At 35.9% G+C, this 24151-nt stretch overlaps 1 protein-coding gene across 1 annotated transcript in view; it reads right to left on the bottom strand.

The window, feature by feature from the left end:
• Positions 1 to 24151, bottom strand: part of LOC138715783 (FGGY carbohydrate kinase domain-containing protein) — a 45310-nt gene continuing 21159 nt past the window's right edge. The window contains exons 6-9 of the mRNA XM_069848847.1: positions 17105 to 17255; positions 8275 to 8349; positions 2790 to 3070; positions 1 to 424 (exon numbers count right to left, since the gene is read on the bottom strand). Of these exons, the coding sequence (XP_069704948.1) occupies positions 343 to 424; positions 2790 to 3070; positions 8275 to 8349; positions 17105 to 17255 (589 nt within the window). The 3' untranslated portion in view covers positions 1 to 342. The remainder of the gene's footprint in view (positions 425 to 2789; positions 3071 to 8274; positions 8350 to 17104; positions 17256 to 24151) is intronic.

The raw sequence follows: 24151 nt of genomic DNA, 5'->3' as shown, positions 1-24151 counted from the left end.
TTAATATTCAAAACTTTATTTGCAGTACATGTAAAATACAAACACATCAATCATACGAACAGTATCTACAAAATCGGAAATAAGAGGGAGGTAGAAGGGAATATGAATGTACAGTTCCAAATAACTTGCATGAACAGAACTTACGGAACAGAGGATAGTGAATAAATGGATGGAAAGGATATAATACCAAAAATATCAGCACACAGCATAAAAAAAGATATTAATAATATAATGACCTGTAGTACAACAATATCTTTGAAGCATGCTTGAATAATGGCCGCAGATCATAGTCTGATATTTCCCACAAGTACAGTAATGCGTATTAAAATATCACTCTGCATTTTAATTCTTGGACATAATTGACCTGTATTCCTTCTGGTGTTCTACCATCTTCAAAAACACTTTGTATTTCTTTTCATGGTACCTATAGAAAGAAAATATCATATTTCAATGCAAATCACAAATCACATGTAGTTAGAACTACTATGTCAGTCCTCAGTGACACCTTTATCCTTTATTACATATCTTTAAAAACAGTTGTTGCCAAGTCAACGGAGAGAAAATAGTCACAACGAGACCAACGAATTACAGAACCTAACTACTGACCACCAAGGAGGGTTTAGGCAAGAAAATTCTACAATCCAGCAGATATCAAAAATGCTTTTAACAAAAATGGCAAAACTTGCTCTATTCATTGACGTTAAAAACGCCTTCCATAAAATATGGAGAAAAAAACTTATATAGGAATAAGAGAAACCTGATGAGATGAGTTGAGACTTCCTGTCACAAAGATACATAGTTGTATGAACTGCAATAGGACCACCATTAATGGATGATGTACAAAAGTATATAATTTGATGACAATAAACATACATATATACATTCTGTACATTTTTTAAACGCTTCATGCAGCACTGCAGCAAAAAGAAAGTCGAAAAAAAAAAACGCATCTGGCCAGCTGACTGCAAAATGGTAGGCAATATTGGCTGCTGTTACTGTAGTAATAAATTGAAACTTAAAAGAACCGAACATGTTAAATAGTTTCGACTTCCATGATAAATTACATGGAATTATTATTACTAAAGATTTTAACAATGATAAACATTGCAAAAGACCAAAACATGCATTCAGCCATGATGCATAGTGCAGCAAACTCGTTGAGTGATGTTTGGAGTTGCTGCTGCAGCGAATGTGAAACGAAATATATAAAAGAACAGTCTTGCTGCTGCATTTCACGTTTCGCTTTAGAAAATGCACGGATACATATATCAAGCTTGCATGCATACATGGCTGTAAGGTGGAATAATGTCCTCTAAATGACATTTAACTAAAGTTCACCTGCCCCAGGAATTATTTCTATTCCAATGCTTCTTAACATTTTTATAAACAAACAAAATATTAAAAATTCTCCTAACGCAAATATAAGCATGTTTACAGATGATATACAGGGCCTGGCAATTGGTTCTAACAAATTTTAGTATGCTGTTCTAAAATGACTATAAAGTTTAAAAATATAAAAATAACATACAATAGGGCTCGAACAATGCAATTATTAACATATTCCTCGTATTATTACTATTTATTTATTTTTTAATGATATATCAAATGATCTTTCGATATCTTATTATTTGTCGCAATCTTACCCTGAAATTTTTCATGGCATGTTGCAATAAACCTGGAATTTTAGCCTGTTACCTGTTCTTCAGATCTTAGACACAGTGAGATCTGGTTTGAAACACCCTTCTTTGAGGTATCCCCATAGAAAAAAATTCAGTAACTGTAAGGTATGGAGATCCAGCTAGTCAGATGATATGGCCAAACTGAAAAATTAAGCATCCAGGGAAAAGATTTCTCAACAATCGCAATATGTCTCTGGCAGTATGGGCTGTAGCCCCATCTTGTTGAAACCAAATTTCATCCCTGTTTAGTGCGTTACTGAATAATGTCTGTAACATTTGCCGACACCTTTTGCCATTCACTGTAATAACTCCCTCATTTTAATCTTGAAAAGAAGTTGGGTCCAAAGATGACTCTAGCAGAAACAGCACACAATACTTCACCTTTTCACTGTGTATTGGCCGTTCATGCAATGCATAGGCAACATTTAATTGTTGCTGCTCTCATTTCATTTTACAGTTCTGCCAAATTGTCAGAACCAACGTGTCAACAATAGAAACAGTTTCATTAAGGTATTATGAGAAGATGGTAGTTCAATGTATGGGATCATAATTGTTGAAAATATCGTACTCAGTTAGCTTTGACTTTCTTAATAATCTCGTTGTTGTAGTTGAGCTCGAATAATATCGTTTTCCAAATAAGCCACAGATTCTTCCCAATTCTGTCTTTGTTTTTCCCCCCAATTTCTCTCTCTGTGATTGCTTGTTTCCTGTGTTATTATTCGATTTCATCTTTTTTTTTTTTTTTTGGAAAGGTATTTCTTGTCCTCTTCTATTCTTTTCCTATAGCCTATAACATTTTCTATCTCACCACCCTATTTTCTCAATCCTTTCTTCTTACGCCATTTTTCTTCTTGTCCCAGATTATTTTTAGCAGCTTGTTTTAAAATATCCTGAAGGGTAAACCATTTATCCTCAATATCATCTTGACTTCATATTTTGTATAAAATTTCATCCATCCTCTTTCTAATAAATATTTATAACACTAAGACCTCTGAAGGTTGTCATTGTTATTTTTTGGTGGTGATTTGTCATATAATCTATGAACGCAATTCATGAATGTCATGAATCTGGGCAGAGAATACCAATGAGAGGGTACTAAGCCAACCGTACCTGTGCTCGTGCTGCCTGGGCCACACGATGTCAGCTGCTCCTCCCATCATTCGAATGGCAGTGCACACGTCTGGAAACACGCCAGCGGCACAAGCCCCCAAGATGGCCGCGCCCACCAACACCGATTCTGTCTCACAGGGGCACAGCACTGGCAGGTCGGCCACGTCCGCCTGCGTCTGCACAAACAGAGGGCTGCGGCTGAGGCCTCCGCAGATGAGTAGTGACCTCACCTCTGAGTGGCCAGCTGCCCGCAACACATCGACTATGTGCCGAGTGCCGTACTGCAGTCAAAACAAATATCACGTTTACCTGCACTGGTAAAATTCATTCTCTCTAAGATTTCATCAATTCTCTTTAGATAAAAATTCATAACACTAAGATCTCTGAAGGTTAAGTGAATGTTATTTTTTTTTTTTGTCGTGTAATCTATGAATGTGATTCATTAAGACCCAGAAAATATCATTTCTCTTCGTCTTTTCAATGGACGTCTATGAGTGCTTGACCCTGTAGATTTGCAGTTATTAGCATTTTCCAAATTCTATATACAATCAAATTACTCCTCACTATAATCTCCTGTTCTTTTTTTTGTGTCTACACTGCTATTCACAATTCATTTTTAATTTATGATTAAATTTATGGTCTCTTTTTCTCTTGCCTGCGATCATTCTAAACTAAAACATTTCTGTTATTACTTGGATATACAATAGCAACACAAAACATGTACTAGAAAAGTCAGTATATATATCTTAAATTACTGGACAGCTATTGTTTACAATGTTGACAAACCGATTTATCCAGGTACAGTATATGAATATCAAATCGGAATTTTTGTTCTAAAAATAATAATTTATTTAAACGTCTTTCGCAAAAATAATAAAAAGATGACTTCAAATTGGCTGAACAAGATTCTTTCTGATTCTTACTTCCAATGTGAGAAATGATTCCTGAAAGTAAAAATGTTCAAAACAACAATGTCTAATACAAAATTACCTCACAAAAGTAAATGTTTCAAACAGAAATAAAATGATTTATATAAATCATCTGGCACTAAATAACTTAAAAGAACTGCGGAAGTATTTTATAAATCATTCGACTGAAGTTCAGTACAAGAAGTTTATGTGATTGTTTATTTAACTTGTAATCACTGCAACTGATCTTTTTCTGAGCATACATATATGAACATAATTCGCAGGTGCTCGTGTAAAAGGGATTAAGTATGAATTGGCTAAAATGGGATAAGTACAGATTTGGACTCTCCACGATTACTTCTGTCTTGTGTTAAATGGGTTAAGTCATTCTTCCATCAATGACGCAGTTACAGTGCTCCGTACCAAAGGAGAGAAGTTTACATACAGATAAGGTAATTATTATTCGTTTGTTCTTATATTTTGTTATTTCGTGTTTATACAATGTTTTGACTCGGAATGAATTTGAACACACGATGATATGAGATATCAGCGTCCAAATATACCTGCTTTCCACAAGGGGTTGCTGGGGAAAAACAGATAAGAAGCATTATGCTTTCTCTTTCTGAGAGTTGTAGTTAGCCAGTTGCTTCCAGGTTGTTTTTGACGTTTCTTCACTCTAGTGACAACAGCAGGTGCTACTGTTCGCAGCACGACATAGAGCAGCATTCCAAACTTTAAGTCACTATGATGCTATTAGCAGTCACATATATTACAACTACAAAATATAACTTTACTAGTAAATGATGACAGTGATGATGATGACGATAATAATGATGATAATGATAATGATAATAATAATAATAATAATAATAATAATAATAATAATAGTAATGTAATTATAATATTGATAGGCTTAATACATAATCATTAAATACGAATAAATGGTTTTCGTGATTCTGTCCACTCATCTGTTGATGCCCTTACAGCCAAAGTCATTTAAACGATTTATTAATTTTTTATAAGTAGACCTCTGGTATTTAAACTATAAAAGAAGAATCACATTTATAATAATAATGATTTATTTTAGCTGTCAGAGTTAAGGCTGTAAGGCCTTCTCTTTCACTAAACCAGCACATAAATTATGTTCTGAAATGCTAAAATAGGCTCTCACTCTCTCTCTCTCTTTTCCTATCTCTCTCACTCTCTCTCTCTTTTCCTATCTCTCTCTCTCTCTCTCTCTCTCTATACACACACACTGTATACACACGAACAGTTGGGGAAAAAAAAAAAAAAAAAAAAAAGCACAAAATTAGAAATACTCTATTTTCGGAAATACATAACATTAATTTATAATGAATACACTGTTGGAAAGAGTAGACTTTAAAGATGAGCAGGAATTTTTATTATGTTCTTTTGAGGTTCAATTAAAATCTTATGGAGGTCAATACACAATGATGCGAAAAATGTGGTTTTTGAAGACAATTTATTACTTCAAAATGCAGAAATTGAATGTTGGTAAAATTAATAATAATAATCTTTCAAATAATCAAAATTAAAAATGATGCTCTATGTGACCGCCATTTGCCCACACCACCATTTGTAGGCGTCTTCTCCATTGTTCAATCGCACTGGATATGTTTTTGATCAAGCTGGTCCCAACATTCAAGAAGGTGTTGTCTTAAATGTTCAATATTACGAATTCTTGTTTTGTAGTAAACTGTTACAGTGAGGGAAGTGGAAAAAAACCAGAGGCGGTATGCTACCCCAAGATTTTCCCCTGGCATACCTCGATTTAAAAAAAGGCATACTCCTCCTTTAAAACATACACATACATAATGTATACAATAAATTGTTTCTTGCAGTCAGTAACGCGAATCTTTGAAGCTTACGCAAAACATTAAATTTCTTAATAAAATAATTTCAAGTTACTTCAGTTATTTACGAGATTATTTGGAATGTCCATTGAAACATCATTTAAAATAATGTTAAAAATTGAGTGCCTTACTTAATCTATACTAATAATAAATCTGTAACAAAAATTTTTCTACTTATTTTTGCTTTTCCAAAAATAATTGGTGTCAACATGTATAATTAATCATCCTGAGACCGGAAATCGCATTTTTGAAATATTTGTTTGTATGTATGTCTGTCTGTCTGGATGTTTGTTACCTTTTCACGGGATAATGGCTGAACAGATTTCCATGAAAATTGGAATATAAATTAAGTTCGTTCTAACTTAGATTTTAGGTTATATGGCATTCAAAATATTTTATTTAAAAGGGGGGTTATAAGGGAGCCTGAATTAAATAAATCGAAATATCTCGCGTATTCTCGATTTTCATAAAAAATATTACATAACAAAAGTTTCTTTAAAAACGATTTCCGATAAGTGTTATTCTGGCCAACATTTTGATAGGACTGATATTTCGCGAGATACAAGAGTTTTAAAATAACAATACGTTTTATCACCGCCATGACTCCGTCTATTTAAGGCGAACTTGCATACAACAAACGGAGAATATTATTCATGGAACACTATTTTTATATCTATATATTTCAGTTCTATGATGGAAATACGTAAATGTTTATCAACATTAATATAGAGAATGTTTGTGTGTTTGTATGAAGTAATCTCAGAAGCTAATTAACCGATTTGGATAATTCCTTCACTATTTGAAATTATAGTTTCTCTAGATGGATGTAATGCTATATGAGGTCTGAGGTCTGGATGTAACACTATATGAGATCTTTACACGCAGGAAACTTGATATTGTCGAAATATTGTATAACTTGATTATTTAAACTTTATTTGGTCCACATAAAATATTCTAATTTCATACACTTCAGTTTCTTTTTGTCTACAAAACATAATCGTATTTTTAAGAGTTTAGTCGTAAAGATGAGTATTTTTACTGGACCAAAAATACAGCAGATGAGTATTTTTACTGGACCAAAAATACAGCACATATGAAGTGAAAATAAGTATTTTACCATCGAGCTCACTGGAGCCGAGTTCTTTTAAAAAGTGTCACAAAATGGCGTTCCTGCGCTCATAATTTACCCATATTCATTTCCTGTGTTTCTTAAAATAATATTTATGTACCCCATTCATTTTCACTTTTTTTATTTACATAACCAATGATGCACAACCAAGCGAGTTGGCTCAGACGGTAGAAATTGAGACTCGCATTCAGGAGGTCACAGGTTCAAACTCTGTGGCCGACCATTCTGACTGGGTTTTTTATGGTTTCCCTTAGTCATAAGGGCAAATGTCAGATTCGAAATTTACATGCCATGATTCATCACCGCCTCAATTACCAATACAATAAACATTAATCAAAATCTATAATCAGTTACATGAAGACAAGCCATCTACAACACACAATAGAAACAGGAACTCAACAAGAGTAAAAACTGTCTACTGGTGTACTCACATATTCTAAACATGCGACATGACCACAGATGTTAAAGTGTGCATAAATAAACTTAACAAACAAAAAAAGCTGCACAGTGAGGTTAACATTAAAAATTATCTTCGTACACAGTCCACTCTATATTTACATTAATTTGGAGTGATTTATTGAAGGATGCAGTCAAGACTAATTTATAAAAATGTTAAACGAATTATCCTTGCACCAAAAACGGATGTTCTCTGAACCAAATGATCCTATTTTAATTATTTGCATGCACTGTAATAACAATTAAGAAATATGTTAAAGGAATTATCCTTTCAGAAAATGAGTGCTCTCCGGACCAAAATGATCGTATTTTAATTATTTAAATACAATTCCAATCAAGTAACATATTAAACAATTTATCCTTCTATTAAACACGAATGTTCCCCGGATCAAATGTCCTATTTTAATTATGTAATTACTTTATATTTATTTCTAACAAGTGCAACGAAGCACATGGATATGGCTAGTTATTAATAAAAAGTGCAACAACAACAAAAATGACATAGGCCTAGTCACTAAAATGGCAACAATGGTCACTACAAGCTACAGACGACAGCCTCCTATACTTGAAATAGGTACTACTGTTGTGAGCATTCCAGGGGTTGACTTATCAAATAAACGTGTCTAAATTCACGTTAAATACAGTTTCAGAAGGCTGAGGTTAGATTTACGGAGCAAATAGGTAGTACTCTTTGCTGTGAAGAAATCTATAAACAAATTTTTACGGATCACATTTTTTTCAGTGAAGGTATGTCATTTTTCACTAACGGTATGTTTTCTGGCCATAGAAACCAGTGGCAGTATTCCATACCCGTGCATACCGTCTCACTTCCCTCACTTATTATTATTATTATTATATTATTATTATTATTATTATTATTATTATTATCGCTAAATTAATCTTTATTGCTTCCCCTGTTTCGGAAGCCATACTACACCATGAGTAAAAGGGATCCTTGTTTGTCATCGTATTTTTCTTCTCTCATTATTTTTCTTCTACTGCAATCGTCTGTTTTTTTCTTATAACAATTTTCTTCCCAAATTCCTAAGTTGATTATAAGAAATAGTTCTGTGGATTATGACTACCACTTGTTGGTCTCATTAAGGTATAATACTTACGGCTAACGCTTGTAAAGTTGCAAGATAAACAAGAGCCAAATTATCTTCGTCTGCTGACAAGGTTAACCCACATATCTGGAGACAGAAACACAAATCGTTATCACACAGAAATACATCGAGGTTATTTAAAATACTAGCGAGCTTCAGAATGGAAATCTTAATAATTTCTACAGACCAACAATTTTACATTTCAGAATATTATTTCTAGACACCTTACTCTTTAAAATGCACCAATCACATGGATCAAGATCGTGGGAATGGGAAGGCCATAATAATGTGCTAATTATTCTGTTTTCAAACAATTTTTGTGTTGTAATAGAATCTTGCTGATAAAATTAAAATTTACATTCTTGGTCATTTAGAATTCGAAAAGTCAAACGAACATGTCTGTCTCATATCTAGAATATTAAAATACTAAACCTACTATTCTTCTGGTACTCAGACCTTATACATCATGCAATGGGGTTTTGTAAATAACAATTCTTATACGAGTTATTCTGAGAAACACTTGTGCTCTGCAGCAGGTCAGGGAGGTTCTCAACAGCTGTCACTTGTTAATATTGCAGGATTGAGTTTCCTATGGAAACCTTTAATTTTGTTTGTCGAGGTAATTCTCTTGGCTTCCTTGTAGTGACAAGTTTAGACCGTTCAGTTTTTTTAATGTCTGCAAGATAATCCAGTTTAAAATACCAACTTTAGTCGTTCAAGAATGCAGTAAATAAAAGTGAGCCTCCTCCTCAAGAAGTACACATACCGGTAACTCTTCCTTCAGTTCAAGAACTCGACTTAACACTTGGACCATAAATAACCACCTTACCTCTGTGTAAGGTCTTATAGACTGAATCCGTATCATAACAAAGTTTCTACCTTTACAGGACGATATTTTATAAATGTCACCATTTGTGCAGCCCCATCCAGCACTTTAGACAACTATCCTCCACTTTTATTGTCTTAGCTACCAGTGCTTCCCTATGCAGAAAGCAGTGTGTAATTATTAAATCCTTTATATTTTCCCACCATCTCTGGTCCTCCATCGTACAAAGGGACAGCAGTCACACCATGCTAAGTAACAATCACGCCTTCAAATATGTCACTTGGTCGTTCTGGTCTTCAGTTCCAAGCAAAGTAAATATTATCCAATAATACTTGTTCCATAAACAAAACGACCAAATCCAAGTAACTGGGCTTTGTTGTTTCTGTCAGTACTTTCATCTACTTGAAGAGCAAATTGCTTGCTTGCTTTAATTTGTTGCCCATTACTGATTCTCGTGATTTTACAAAACAAAATTTCGCAGCACATTTCCAAAATTCTGCGGTGCACTGCTTGGCAATCCCTGATCTGTAACGATGAATAGCTAATAAACACACATCCAATTTGATTTTCAACAAGGCATTCTTGCTTATACAAGGAGTTCAATTTAAGCAGTTTCATAGTATAATAACGTGATACCGTCATTACAATATAAATATGCAGCTGAGCACTTTCCTTTTAGTCTCGCCGTGACCGCAACAGTGCGATAAAATAATATCCGACTTCCACAAGGTGTTCAAGAACAAACTTCAGAAAAGACTTTCCAACAAGTGTTTTAAAACAGAGAGAGAGGGAGGGAGGGTGGGAGGAGGGAGAGGGTGGGGGAAGGAGAGAGGGTGGGAGAAGAAGGGAGAGGGAGGGAGGGAGAGGGAGAAGTGCGAGAGGGAAGGAGGGAGGGAGGGAGGGAGAAGGAGGGAGGGAGAGATGGAGAGGGAGGTGGAGAGCAAGAGCATAGAAAGTTTTGAACATTTTTCTCGTGTTTGGAAAAGTACATCCTGCATGCACATTTACAATCTGTATACTGAATTCTTGTTCTGAACTAGTCTGCCCCTTGTATTATTATAACTCTCACCTACGGATCTCTTTGAACTGTTCACGTTTCTCTTCCAATTTTCTTGAGTTCTATTTCTTTTTCTACCACGAATCTTGTTTTCCCCATTATATCGATTTTCAATATGCCTACCTGCATTCTCATTACCATGGGTACCTCTGCCATAGACTTCTCAATTGTCATTTACAGAATTATCTGAATTAAAAAGAACAAAACTTAATATTGTGATATTCCATTTGCTATTGTTTTAGTTTCTTTATTTCTCAGTTTATTGTATTTCTTGTTGTTCTTAGTTTTGTTAAAAAAACACACATACACACGCGCGCGCGCGCACACACACACACACACACACACACACACACACACACACACACACACACACACACACACACACACACACACACACACACACACACACACACAGTTGATCACCATGGTTATCAGAGGAGAAAAATTCGCTCCGGTGTATGAACAAAATTAAGGCCTTTTTCTACTATGAAGCTTGTCATGCAAAGTGATGCAGTATTTTATTTTGTGTTAATACAAAGAATTTCAGAGTTCATCAAATAGCCATCAGTCTTAAGTGGTGGTACATAAATATCATTACAGACCATTTTTCTCAACAGTCTCTACTTGTAATGACATTTCGTAACCTTACACATCTGTCGTAAACATCGCTGTATTGAAGTTGGGAGCAGAATGAAATTCCGAAGTTATTTTGTTAGAAAAGTAGTCTATTGGTTTCTTATTAGTATAGACGGAGATGGAACGATTCCTTGGGGGCAGGAGGAGCACAACACAAATACATGGGGGGGGGGGGTCCGAAGGCTTTGTGCTTACCACTTCAGTTTGATAATGATATCTGTTGCTGAACACCCATGAATATAGCACACGCACCATGAACTTAACTCGGGCTATGGTAATGATGACATGGAATTTCTTCTATAAATTATGGCGAAATGAGTCCAAAGTTCAACGCCGAAAGTTACCCAGCAAATCTGCTTCAATCAATGTACGAAAAACCTCGGAAAAACCCCCAATCAGGTAACTTCTCCCAACCGAGATTTGAACCTGGGCCTGCACGTTTGACAGTCAGACATGCCAACTGTGGACAATGCATGCACAATGAAAAATTTAACATTCATTATGTTAAGATTACCAGATATTTCCGTTTTTTGGGGACAGTCTCCGAATTTTGCTTTTTGTTCCCAAACAAAATTCATCCCTGGAATTCCCCGAATTTAATAATTTTTCCCCAGACAACTCCGAATTTTTAGTTTTAATTATTATAATTTTATGAAAACGCTGTTGAGCATCTCAGGCCTGGGGTGTTCATTGAAAGATATCTACGGAATGAATATTGCCGAAATCTCCTCCAGAAAGAGAAACATTTTGAAGAGACTGTCCATTATTTTTCTTTAAATGTAGATAGACTTGACCTGGGTCAAATAATTTATTTTATGAAATTTCTCGCTAGGGAGAAATATGTGATTTCAGAGAAAATAGGAAAGTGGAATGTTGATCTTTGCTCAAAATGGATGACATTTTGAAATTTTTCTCTGAGAAAACGACTGAACTATCTCTATGTCTTCCTGGAAGTAATGTTGCAGTGGAGAAAGTTTTTTCTTCAGTGAACATGATATGGACATCCTAAAAATACAGAAAGAGTTTAGAAACTGTTCGGGCCATGCTTGCTATCTTAACCATCTTCAACATGACCTGTCCGAAATTTGCTGCAAAAACTGGGGATCCAGAGAAGACTTGTTTCAAGAAATTCACTCTTCTGGAAAATACCAGTACTTTAAATAGTACCTAGTTAAATAAAATTAATATTTTGAGTGTGTAAATATAATGAATATTTTAATTCTTTAAAGTGTGTAAAAGCAATAAAAGTGAATGGCAAAACTAACAGAAATATTAGAGGAAACCTTACATTATGTTCTCTGGAACCTATATTGCTTAGTTAAATACAGCAAAATTTCAATTACAGTATGTATGTATATATATATATATATATATATATATATATAAAAAAAATATTGTCGATTTTTGTTAACAAGATCCTAAGATCCTTGTGTGAACTAGACAACTGTGCCAACACTGATTGATGTATGTCCACTTCTCCATTTGTTACCACTTGTATGGTCACTAGTTGTAGGTTCAATGTCATCACCCGCAATAACAGCAGATGTACAAACACTTGCATTATTATCCATAGTATTAGCAGGTTCTTCATTATTATTAACACCTACGTTTACTTCCACTTTATATTACTAAAAAGAAACGACTATCTCGAGAATTCATTGTCACAAAAAGTGAAGTGAATGAACTCTTTCTAGAAAATGTTCCAGGCTTGTCCCAATTCTTATTTACCCATACTATAAAAAGATATTGAATAATGAATGACTACACTAAGAAACATAACATTTACATAAACATTGATTTCCAGAATTATGCTTGTGTCATGCCTAATGCTAGATACGGACACGGACAGTAGCACATTAGTCTGACCTGTGCCCCCCCCCCTACACCCCCTGTATCTCTGTCTGTGCTTATTAGTATAACCAACCTAGTCATTTTGTAATTTTATAACTGGCAAAAAAATATTTTCAAGTTCAATAAGATTATACCAGTACATATTATTCCTTATAACTCTCAAGCAGTAAACCACGCAGACAAACAGATCAGGCATGAGACTTCAAATCTATTTCATATCACCAGTCTTGACTGGGATTTGAACCCATACATAAATTTTAAAAAGTAGTATGATCACTCCATGCACCATGCTATACTAACCTCACCCAGACCAACTAAAGCATGCCGTCACCAGTAGTTGCAGCAGAGTCTCAAGAAGTACGTCTGTATTGCTCAGTTCAGTTCCCTTTTTCTGACTACTGATCATTTAATACCGTATGTAAATTTTGTTAAAATCTGTAAGGAAATATATTAATCACTTTCAAGAGTCTTAGGTCAAATTCAAATTCACAATTCCGGGACATTAGTATTAAACTGATTGAGCATGTAACATTCACTAGTTCTATTAATTCATCAAGTAATAAGTGCAATAATGCAATATACCTTACGTGATTTGGCGGGAATCATAAGACTCGATATTGTAACAAGTGTTACATGCCATCATGCACGTCATACACTACATCATTTTCTTCGAATTCCAACCAAATTGTTGTGTCAATAAGACAATTAATTGGCATAAAAAATTTTCTGACCTTAATTCTCTGAGTTCTAGACTGTAAAGTCTTTAAAACGTATCTTTAACTTGAGAAAATATGTTGTTGTGTTGTTTTCTAATGCCAGGCGTTTGGCAATAAAGTCATTTGACCTCTTGCACTCCAATATTTTTCAAAGATATTATCATGGTCAGCCACTGAAGCACAGATTTTGAGGTACTTGAGAAAATATAAAAACTAAAGAATGTTTCACGTTCAATCAGAAATGTTTAACTAATAAAATGAATGCACAAAGCAATAAGGTCACGTCTGCAAATGAACTAGACTTGTGTTCTGATGATAGGTAGTGACCCAAGTTCTGTACAGTGGATAGGTCACATAAATACAAATTACCAGTTAATAATAATCATGGGCTCCCGATATTCAGAGCACATTTTTAAGCGTATCCCACAAGCCAGCAGCAACCGTTCAGTTATTTTGAAGCAAAGAATAGAACAACGGCTATTTGGAAGCCATCCAAAGCATTGGGTGAACATCCGTCCCTGCGTAGTTTTGATCTTACTCTAGCATTGCTTCACTCTCACAGTGCTTTTCAGCATCACAGTACAAATTGTTAAATAAACTACGAATAAATCAAGAAATCTATCAACTAGTCATTTGACAGCCAAATTAACAAAAAAAAAAAAAACCAAGTGACAAGCATGTCAACCTAACAATTGGTATAGTGTAACCAGCCACTAGCCGCTGTGCACTGCTGCAATATCTTTTGATAAACATACAACAGGAGTACATATTACATCAGTTCTAGTTGGGCTGTGGTTCAGTGTGGCAGCGGCATACATTCAATGTGGAATGTACAGTATATACGTACATAAAGAATAAGAAGTCGTGCGGCAAAACGTAAATTTCTTAACAAGCTGATTTCTGTATAGAAATATAATACTAAAATTAGCTGATAGCAAAAATCGGACAAAAGAGCTTTTTTTTTCTCTTGTACACAGGAGGGACTTATGGAAAACTTATAAAATAGAAGCTACCTTGGAACTAGAGGTGAGGTGTGACAATGTTTTGCCATCACGGCTCCGGAAAAATCACTGTGATACATAATAACATTAATAACGATTTTGTCACAGTGTGATTTTTGTGTTCGGATGGTTCTTGGCGATTGCAAATGTTATAATGCCCTGGCATTCAAAGAGTCATTCATTAAAGATGATGGCAGGAAATATAGGACACATTTCAATGGTAATATCAGCAGTCATAATGTAAAAGTTTCTTGTTGCAAGTCTCAGCTTGTCTGGGTTCTTGAAGTCTTCAATTCGTGGTCATTTTACAAAATTAAGGAATATAATTACTGCTCTCTGCAAGGGAAATGTATATCTGAATGAATCCGAATATTACACTCAAAAGTCACAGTACAGCCCATGATGTACCGAACACAAATCTTCGTTCTGAGACCCAAACCATTACTTCTAACTGGTGACAAGTGATATGTTCAATCTTTTCTTTCACATATTCCATAACATTCAATTCTTTGAGATTTTATACAAATCAGTAATGAGTGTTAAATTTTTCTAAATTAATGGTCTTTAGCAAAATGGACTATATAAATTAGCAACATATTTAATCAAAAGACTTCAATATCGCCCATTACGAGCCGACAGCTGCTTATGTTCAAATTGCATTCACATAGCGCTGCCATGTTTTGTATAAACAGTAGTGATCAGCCCGCGAATTACTAAAAACAAGCCACACGCTGGCCTGTGTTATCTGCGACACATCCAAGAATGTTTACGAAGGTGAGTCATTTGTGGGAGAACATACTTAATAGTGAGTGCTTCAGTATCAAAGCGTTTCCCTTGTTAACCTCTAAAAGGGATGATGATTAATTACATCCCAGATATGTTGTCCCTTCAAGTTCTGACTTACAGTAGTCTGGACTCTGGAACTGTATAATATATCAGTCGCCATACCTATTAATCACGTATCGGTCTAAGATGGTGATTTATCGGAGCTGTGATTTTAGAACTATAGTCACAGTCGGAACCAGTGACAAACCTATCACAGCGACAAAATCACACCCTATGTCTACTTGAAATGTAGTCCTGTAGCAGGAATTTCTAAAGCATGTACAACACAGGGAACAAAACTGTTAAAATAATTGAAGTTCAAAAATTACAGTCTCAAGATTATGACCTTAAATTTAATTTGTATAATTGGATGTTAGAAAAAGTGAATAATGAAGAAAATGATTTCAGATTGATATTCTTTCCCTACGAAGCTTCAGTGGCCACACAGCATCACAAATAAAAGATACTGGTCATCAGAGACGCGAATAAGATGAATGAGATTCCAAAAATATGGGCCTGGTATGCCAGCAGCACGTGCAGCACTATAACCCCGCATCACGTACTGCTAGTGTATCCAAATTGAAATGCGCTGGACATTTGCGTGCAGAATTACCTGCATTAGTAGGAATTTGCGGATTTCTCATTCATAATTTTTTTTTCTCTAGGAAAGACTGAAAAATACAACAAAAATTAAGAGGCATATGGAAGTAGGCTGCTGGGAAGACCAAGATTCCAATATTTCTATAACTCAGAAAATTACAAAAAGATATTAAAAATTTGTGATTGTAAGAAGACCTGTATAAAGTGTGATGACAGTTTACTATCAATTCATTAGTAAAGCTATAATAATAATAATAATAATAATAATAATAATAATAATAATAATAATAATAATAATAATAATAATAATAATAATACAGAAGAACCCCGATTATCCGTCACCCTATTAACTGATTGTCGGATTATCTGACTGTTTTTCTCTCGCTTTTTTTTGCTACAGAAATATATAAAGTTCTGTACATTATATTAGCACGTTATTTTTTCGAGAGAGGATTATTACAACACTTTGCCCTTACACAGTACGGTCCACTGTTCAAGTTGTCGTATTGTATAACTTCTGTATAAAATTTCTTCCATGAGTATCAAAATAAATCGTGTTGTAGGCTATTAAGTATCAAAAAGTGCAAATAGAGTGGTTTGGGGAACGAGAAACTGTGGCTCATCTCAGAATACGAAATTGGAATCACAACTGTTTGCAATTTAATAAAATTCAAGGATAAAGTGTATAAAGTACGTAAATCTACAACATGAGACGTCCACTCCTCCTATCTTTCAACAGACAGCCATTACAAGGAGTTTCCTTGCAACTAACAACCCATTGTTAACAACCAGACTTAAATCAGTGAAGTTCTGATCCACTACCCAGCGGGTTCAATACAAGCCCATGGAGGAGTTACGAGATTGTAAACATTATTCACTAAATTTACGAAAATCTTTCATGTATGGATTATGCGATTTTTTCGATTAACCATTCAGCCCACCCCCTTCATTACCACGGATAATAGAGGTTCTACTGTAATGCACTACTGCAGTGGTCGTCAGCACTCACTGAAATGGGTAAAGGGTAAGCAGTGCAACGTAATATGTGCAGCAGAAAGAGAGAGCATATAGCTGCACCATAGTGCAGTCTCTTATCCGCAAGTAAGAGACGTTAGTCCGAGGCTGCACTATGCTGATGACCGCTGCACTAGAGTAACGTAAGAGAAATTAGTGTTAGAATGAGCATCATATCCCAACAGCTACTGTGAGGAGGGTGACTACCCAACAACGCACATTGGACAATGACTGAGTGAGCAGCCAAAATGTACTGTTCTCAATCAGTGAAACAGATGACCAACAAATCTATAAACAAGCAATCAATCTGCATTACCATTCCAAGCAGAGAGGAGTCTGCAAGGGGGGAGCGGTTGCCATGGAAATCGGGCCACACATGAATGCTGCTGGTCAGCTCGGAGATGGACTCCAATCCTTGCTTCTGGGCCATGTCCACCAGGAGGTTGTGCAGGTACTGCTGGATGTGTCTGCAAACAGCAAGAGATTCATCTTTGTCATATGAGTAAACAGCATCATCGTTACGAGATTTCTTTTTAATACAAGAAAATCATGTTTTCGTAAGCATTTAGTGTTCTTATAGCATATTGCTTATTTTGCACTGTGTGGTACTGCACAGTGGTTAATATTCCAACAATGCCACCTACATTCCTTTTATATACACATGTTGTGGTACATAAACAGTGTCTGATACACTTACTATTGCAATAGCAATGTTTAAAAGCAATTTCGTCATCTTCGTTTCTTCCTCTTTTAACTCTGAAATAAGAAAAATATCAATACCGTACAGTGCAACTTCCCGTAAAGGACACTTCCAAATGGCGGATATCTTTTTACAACAGCCATCTTAAGAAGTGCCTGCAGAAATACACCTATTCTTATACAGCAAAATAGTCCCAATAGCGGAGATTCTTAATAACAGACGAGAACAGTCTCAAAATGCAATATTTAGTACGATTACCTTCTGAATAACAGACAGGCAAAGCAAGTGACTCTCCCTTTTAAACATTCCAGTAATGTGCACGCGTGTCATGTTTACTGCACTGCCACGCATTCGCCTGTGCTGTTTATGTTATTATATGTTAAAATGTACAGAGATTGCAAAAACCAAACAAAAACTGTACAATGCTTTTAATGCACAATCTAATGTACTCTGCATTACAATTTACGTTATTATATGTTAAAATGTACGAAAATTGAAACAAACAAAAATTTTAGATTTATATTTATGCAAAATGTAATGTACAATTCCAGAAAAAAAAAATGACCTGCCTGAATTTTGCAAGTTCCAGATTAAAAGCATTGTGCATGCTCAGTGATACACATGAGATCGCTTTGGCAGTTATTGAAATTCATTTTACGTCGATTGTTGTAGTCTGAAAGGCATTTGAAGAGATGCGATGAAAATTGATCTATTGTTAACAGAATATTTATAAATCGTGCTTTAAAATAGAATTATGATAAACGAATTTAACGTGCATAATTAATAAAAAAGAAGCTCCTCCCTTAACAGTATGAACCCTGAACTTTGCAGTCTATAAGCAAGCACGCTATCAGAATCCTTGCTATGATCTGTCATACCGCATCGTGTTTGTCACATAATGACTCTTAGGTATTAATTTGATCTTATTTTCAGATTACTTTCGTGCCTTTTGCATTAGTTGTGTACATAAATGAAAATCGAAGTTCTAAGATTGTATAATTTTTTTCAGCTGCATTATAAAATAATAAACCAGATATGGGGTAAAAGAGTTTTTAGAACATCCACTACAAGTTCTCATGTTTGTTACACAGCACACATCTGACTCTGTCAGCATGCCGCAACAAGCCAAGTGGGGTGGCACACAACCCTATTTCTCACATATTCTCAGAAAAGGAAATCACATGAAGTCAGGAAACCTTGGAGAAGATAATGAGGTGTGTGAAGTTATTACACCTCAGATAAAAGAAAGGTTCAGATTTACACGACATCTTACTGTCTGTGCATTAAATGTGAAATATGCCAATATCTTGACTCTGCTAAGCTTCTCACAGACCTGTGAAGATACATTCAAACCAGACGAAGACCATGGTTATTGGAAGAAAAATAAAGAAGGTAAATATGCGAATTCGAAATGAGGCACTAGAGCAAGTGAACAGCTTCAAATACTTGGAATATACTATTAGTAGAGCTTAGATGTCTGGCAAAATGCCTTTTTTACTGGGTGGAAGTAAATCATTATTTGCATAGATATAAATGTGATTTGGAGTAAATCAAAGTGATAGGGCCAATTTTTATTTTGCCTTTTTTAAGGTGTTACTTACTAATAAATGCCTCTTTTGTCATTTTAAAGCAATATTTCTTGTTTCTTTTTTTGCAATTTTCTAATTAATTGTATGTAATGTGTATGAAATTTAAATATTTCAAACAATGACTAACTTTACTAACAATAGTAAATAAAAGTAATTTATTTCAGTGCTTAATCTGCTAATAATCGTGCTTTAATACTATTGGTGTAATATGAATGATCTACAATCCACAGTTACAAATATAATACTGTCATGTCTTCATGATACCAACAATCAGCTTTATAATTTTAAATATTAAGCTCGTTCTCAAAGAAGTTGTCATGTACCATTTCCAATTGTTTGCTGCAAATCTTACTGTTACAATTTTGTGCTACACGTGTTTATTATTGTAGGAGAAAGAAATTTGAGTGAGGAACAGTCAGTTATTGTCGGGTGACAGAAGGTATAGGATCGGTTAGCTAGAATGCCTAAATTCAGTAAATCATTGAAAAATAAACTTCGTGCTTACGTTAGTGAATTTGGTGCCCATGTGTTTTCAACGAATGGAACAGTTTTGTTATGTAAGGTTTATGAAAAAACAGTTAATCAAGAAAAAAAGGTCTTTTATAAGTCAACATGTGTCACCTACAAAGTAAATATGTGAGTTATTTTGATATAATTTAAATTTATTGCTAAAATAGGTATATTATGCATTTTAAAAGTTTATAATGCCTTTTTCAAAGACTACTGTGCCTTTTTTAACGTTTCTATTGCCTTTTTTGCCTGCCAATTTTAACTGTTATAAATGCCTAAACATCCGGGCTCTATTAGTACCGGTAGTAACATTAGCTGCTGCCTGCAGGTCAGGAGGCGGTTAGTAACGCCAAAAATAGAAAAAGGAGCATCTTCTGAGGACCTCTGCAGAAAGAACTAAGGAAGAGACTAGTGGAGTGTGAAGTGTGGCATTGTAAGGTGCAGAGACATAAGTGAAGAGAAGCGACAAAAAGCATTTGAAATGTGGATTTGGGGAAGAATGGAACATGTGAGCTGGACAGAGAGGTTAAGAAATTAAGCTGTATTAGAAAGAGTAGGTGAAGAAAGAATAATGCTGAAACTGATCAGGAAGAGAAAAAGAAATCGGCAGAGTTATGTCTAAGAAGAAATTGCTTGCTGAGGGATGCACTGAAAGAAATGGAACAGAAGAAAAGTTCAGGCAGAAGAAGATACGAGATGACAGACAACATAAAGATAAGGTCTACACGGTTTGTATGTGGAGACTAAGAGGAAGGCACAAAGTAGGAAAGAGTGCAGAATGCTGGGTTTGCAGTGATAGACCTACTCTAGGGCAGAAAACTATGAATGAATGCTGGAGCATTACGTTTGTTGGAATTCACAATGAAAAGCAATCTACAACAGACATTAAGCGACATGTAAAGTTGCTGAAAGTGCTCATGCAGAGAACACAAGGTTCTCAACAGTGTCATACCTTAATAATGTAGAACTACAGCAGGTCAGAGAAGGTTCTCAACACCTGTCATCTGTTAATATTGCAATACTTGTGATCCACGGCAGGGAACAGAAGGTTCTCAACACCTGTCATCTGTTAATATTGTAATACTTGTGATCCACAGCAGGGAACAGAAGGTTCTCAACAGCTGTCATCTGTTAATATTGTAATACTTGTGATCCACGGCAGGTAACAGAAGGTAGCAAAATAATAACATAAATAATTAGCTAAAAAAGGAAACGTCTGCTCCCTAGTAAAAAGCTTAATTGCATCTCTAAAAGGCTGCAAAATACCAATCTGTTAATATTGCAATACTTCTGATCCACGGCAGGGAACAGAAGGTTCTCAACAGCTGTCATCTGTTAATATTGTAATACTTGTGATCCACGGCAGGTAACAGAAGGTTCTCAACACCTGTCATCTGTTAATATTGTAATACTTGTGATCCACGGCAGGGAACAGAAGGTTCTCAACAGCTGTCATCTGTTAATATTGCAATACTTGTGATCCACGGCAGGGAACAGAAGGTTCTCAACAGCTGTCATCTGTTAATATTGCAATACTTGTGATCCACGGCAGGGAACAGAAGGTTCTCAACAGCTGTCATCTGTTAATATTGCAATACTTGTGATCCACGGCAGGGAACAGAAGGTTCTCAACAGCTGTCATCTGTTAATATTGCAATACTTGTGATCCACGGCAGGGAACAGAAGGTTCTCAACAGCTGTCATCTGTTAATATTGCAATACTTGTGATCCACGGCAGGGAACAGAAGGTTCTCAACAGCTGTCATCTGTTAATATTGCAATACTTGTGATCCACGGCAGGGAACAGAAGGTTCTCAACAGCTGTCATCTGTTAATATTGCAATACTTGTGATCCACGGCAGGGAACAGAAGGTTCTCAACAGCTGTCATCTGTTAATATTGCAATACTTGTGATCCACGGCAGGGAACAGAAGGTTCTCAACAGCTGTCATCTGTTAATATTGCAATACTTGTGATCCACGGCAGGGAACAGAAGGTTCTCAACACCTGTCATCTGTTAATATTGTAATACTTGTGATCCACGGCAGGGAACAGAAGGTTCTCAACAGCTGTCATCTGTTAATATTGCAATACTTGTGATCCACGGCAGGGAACAGAAGGTTCTCAACAGCTGTCATCTGTTAATATTGCAATACTTGTGATCCACGGCAGGGAACAGAAGGTTCTCAACAGCTGTCATCTGTTAATATTGCAATACTTGTGATCCACGGCAGGGAACAGAAGGTTCTCAACAGCTGTCATCTGTTAATATTGCAATACTTGTGATCCACGGCAGGGAACAGAAGGTTCTCAACAGCTGTCATCTGTTAATATTGTAATACTTGTGATCCACGGCAGGTAACAGAAGGTTCTCAACAACTGTCATCTGTTAATATTGCAATACTTGTGATCCACGGCAGGGAACAGAAGGTTCTCAACAGCTGTCATCTGTTAATATTGTAATACTTGTGATCCACGGCAGGGAACAGAAGGTTCTCAACAGCTGTCATCTGTTAATATTGCAATACTTGTGATCCACGGCAGGGAACAGAAGGTTCTCAACAGCTGTCATCTGTTAATATTGCAATACTTGTGATCCACGGCAGGGAACAGAAGGTTCTCAACACCTGTCATCTGTTAATATTGTAATACTTGTGATCCACGGCAGGGAACAGAAGGTTCTCAACAGCTGTCATCTGTTAATATTGTAATACTTGTGATCCACGGCAGGTAACAGAAGGTTCTCAACAACTGTCATCTGTTAATATTGCAATACTTGTGATCCACGGCAGGGAACAGAAGGTTCTCAACAGCTGTCATCTGTTAATATTGTAATACTTGTGATCCACGGCAGGGAACAGAAGGTTCTCAACAGCTGTCATCTGTTAATATTGCAATTCTTGTGATCCACGGCAGGGAACAGAAGGTTCTCAACAGCTGTTATCTGTTAATATTGTAATACTTGTGATCCACGGCAGGGAACAGAAGGTTCTCAACACCTGTCATCTGTTAATATTGTAATACTTGTGATCCACGGCAGGGAACAGAAGGTTCTCAACAGCTGTCATCTGTTAATATTGTAATACTTGTGATCCACGGCAGGTAACAGAAGGTTCTCAACAACTGTCATCTGTTAATATTGCAATACTTGTGATCCACGGCAGGGAACAGAAGGTTCTCAACAGCTGTCATCTGTTAATATTGTAATACTTGTGATCCACGGCAGGGAACAGAAGGTTCTCAACAGCTGTCATCTGTTAATATTGCAATTCTTGTGATCCACGGCAGGGAACAGAAGGTTCTCAACAGCTGTTATCTGTTAATATTGTAATACTTGTGATCCACGGCAGGGAACAGAAGGTTCTCAACAGCTGTCATCTGTTAATATTGCAATACTTGTGATCCACGGCAGGGAACAGAAGGTTCTCAACAGCTGTCATCTGTTAATATTGCAATACTTGTGATCCACGGCAGGGAACAGAAGGTTCTCAACAGCTGTCATCTGTTAATATTGCAATACTTGTGATCCACGGCAGGGAACAGAAGGTTCTCAACAGCTGTCATCTGTTAATATTGCAATATTTGTGATCCACGGCAGGGAACAGAAGGTTCTCAACAGCTGTCATCTGTTAATATTGCAATACTTGTGATCCACGGCAGGGAACAGAAGGTTCTCAACAGCTGTCATCTGTTAATATTGCAATACTTGTGATCCACGGCAGGGAACAGAAGGTTCTCAACAGCTGTCATCTGTTAATATTGTAATACTTGTGATCCATGGCAGGTAACAGAAGGTTCTCAACAACTATCATTTGCTAACAGTATACATCACATATTCATTTTGTATGAGGTCTCGCCCACCTCATTGAATACTACACGGCTATTATTGAAATAGCCAATATGTATTATTACTATTTAATATGAGAAAAATTCGTTCTCTCGCTCACATTAACACCCCACACATGTTGCAGTCGAATCCGACCTTCAACTGCTGTAGTATGGCGGTTTCTTAGAACCTGGCTGACGAGAAATCGATCATCTCGGGCTGAAGTCTTCCTTTTCCTGCCAGAATCAGGTCTTCTGGAGTAACTCTGTGTTTCCCGGAACCGTTTCACAGTCTCTTGCACTATGGTGTATGGTGCGCCTATGGTAGCAGCGGCGTAACGGAGGCTGTGTCCGTCATCAATGACAGCGACAGCTCTGGCAACGTCTTGGGGTGACAGAGGCATTGTCTGAACTAAATTTATTGATGAAATGGCAAACAAACCATTTTCGACAGTTTTTATTCATTTTCAGAAAGGAAAGGAAGCAATAAAGCAATAAAACCTCTTCAATTGTTTATGATGGCCTACCCCACATGTTCAGCACAGAAACACACTCCTTCGTTGTTAGGCGATAAACCGAAGATTTATTGGTGTGAAAGGCATGAATTTACATGTCAGAAGTCCATAAAAGTGTAATTTTTAAATTTAGTACGATAACAGTTATGTTATTTCTGAGATTATTTCATAATTTACATTTAAACTTTACTTTTAGTATTTTTTTCAAGTGATTGGTTTTTTTT

The sequence above is a fragment of the Periplaneta americana genome, chromosome 15 (genome assembly GCF_040183065.1).
Source record: "Periplaneta americana isolate PAMFEO1 chromosome 15, P.americana_PAMFEO1_priV1, whole genome shotgun sequence".
NCBI classification, from domain to species: Eukaryota; Metazoa; Arthropoda; class Insecta; order Blattodea; family Blattidae; genus Periplaneta; species Periplaneta americana.
Note: the sequence above shows the minus strand (reverse complement) of the source record. Positions and strands in the feature narration are given on the sequence as shown.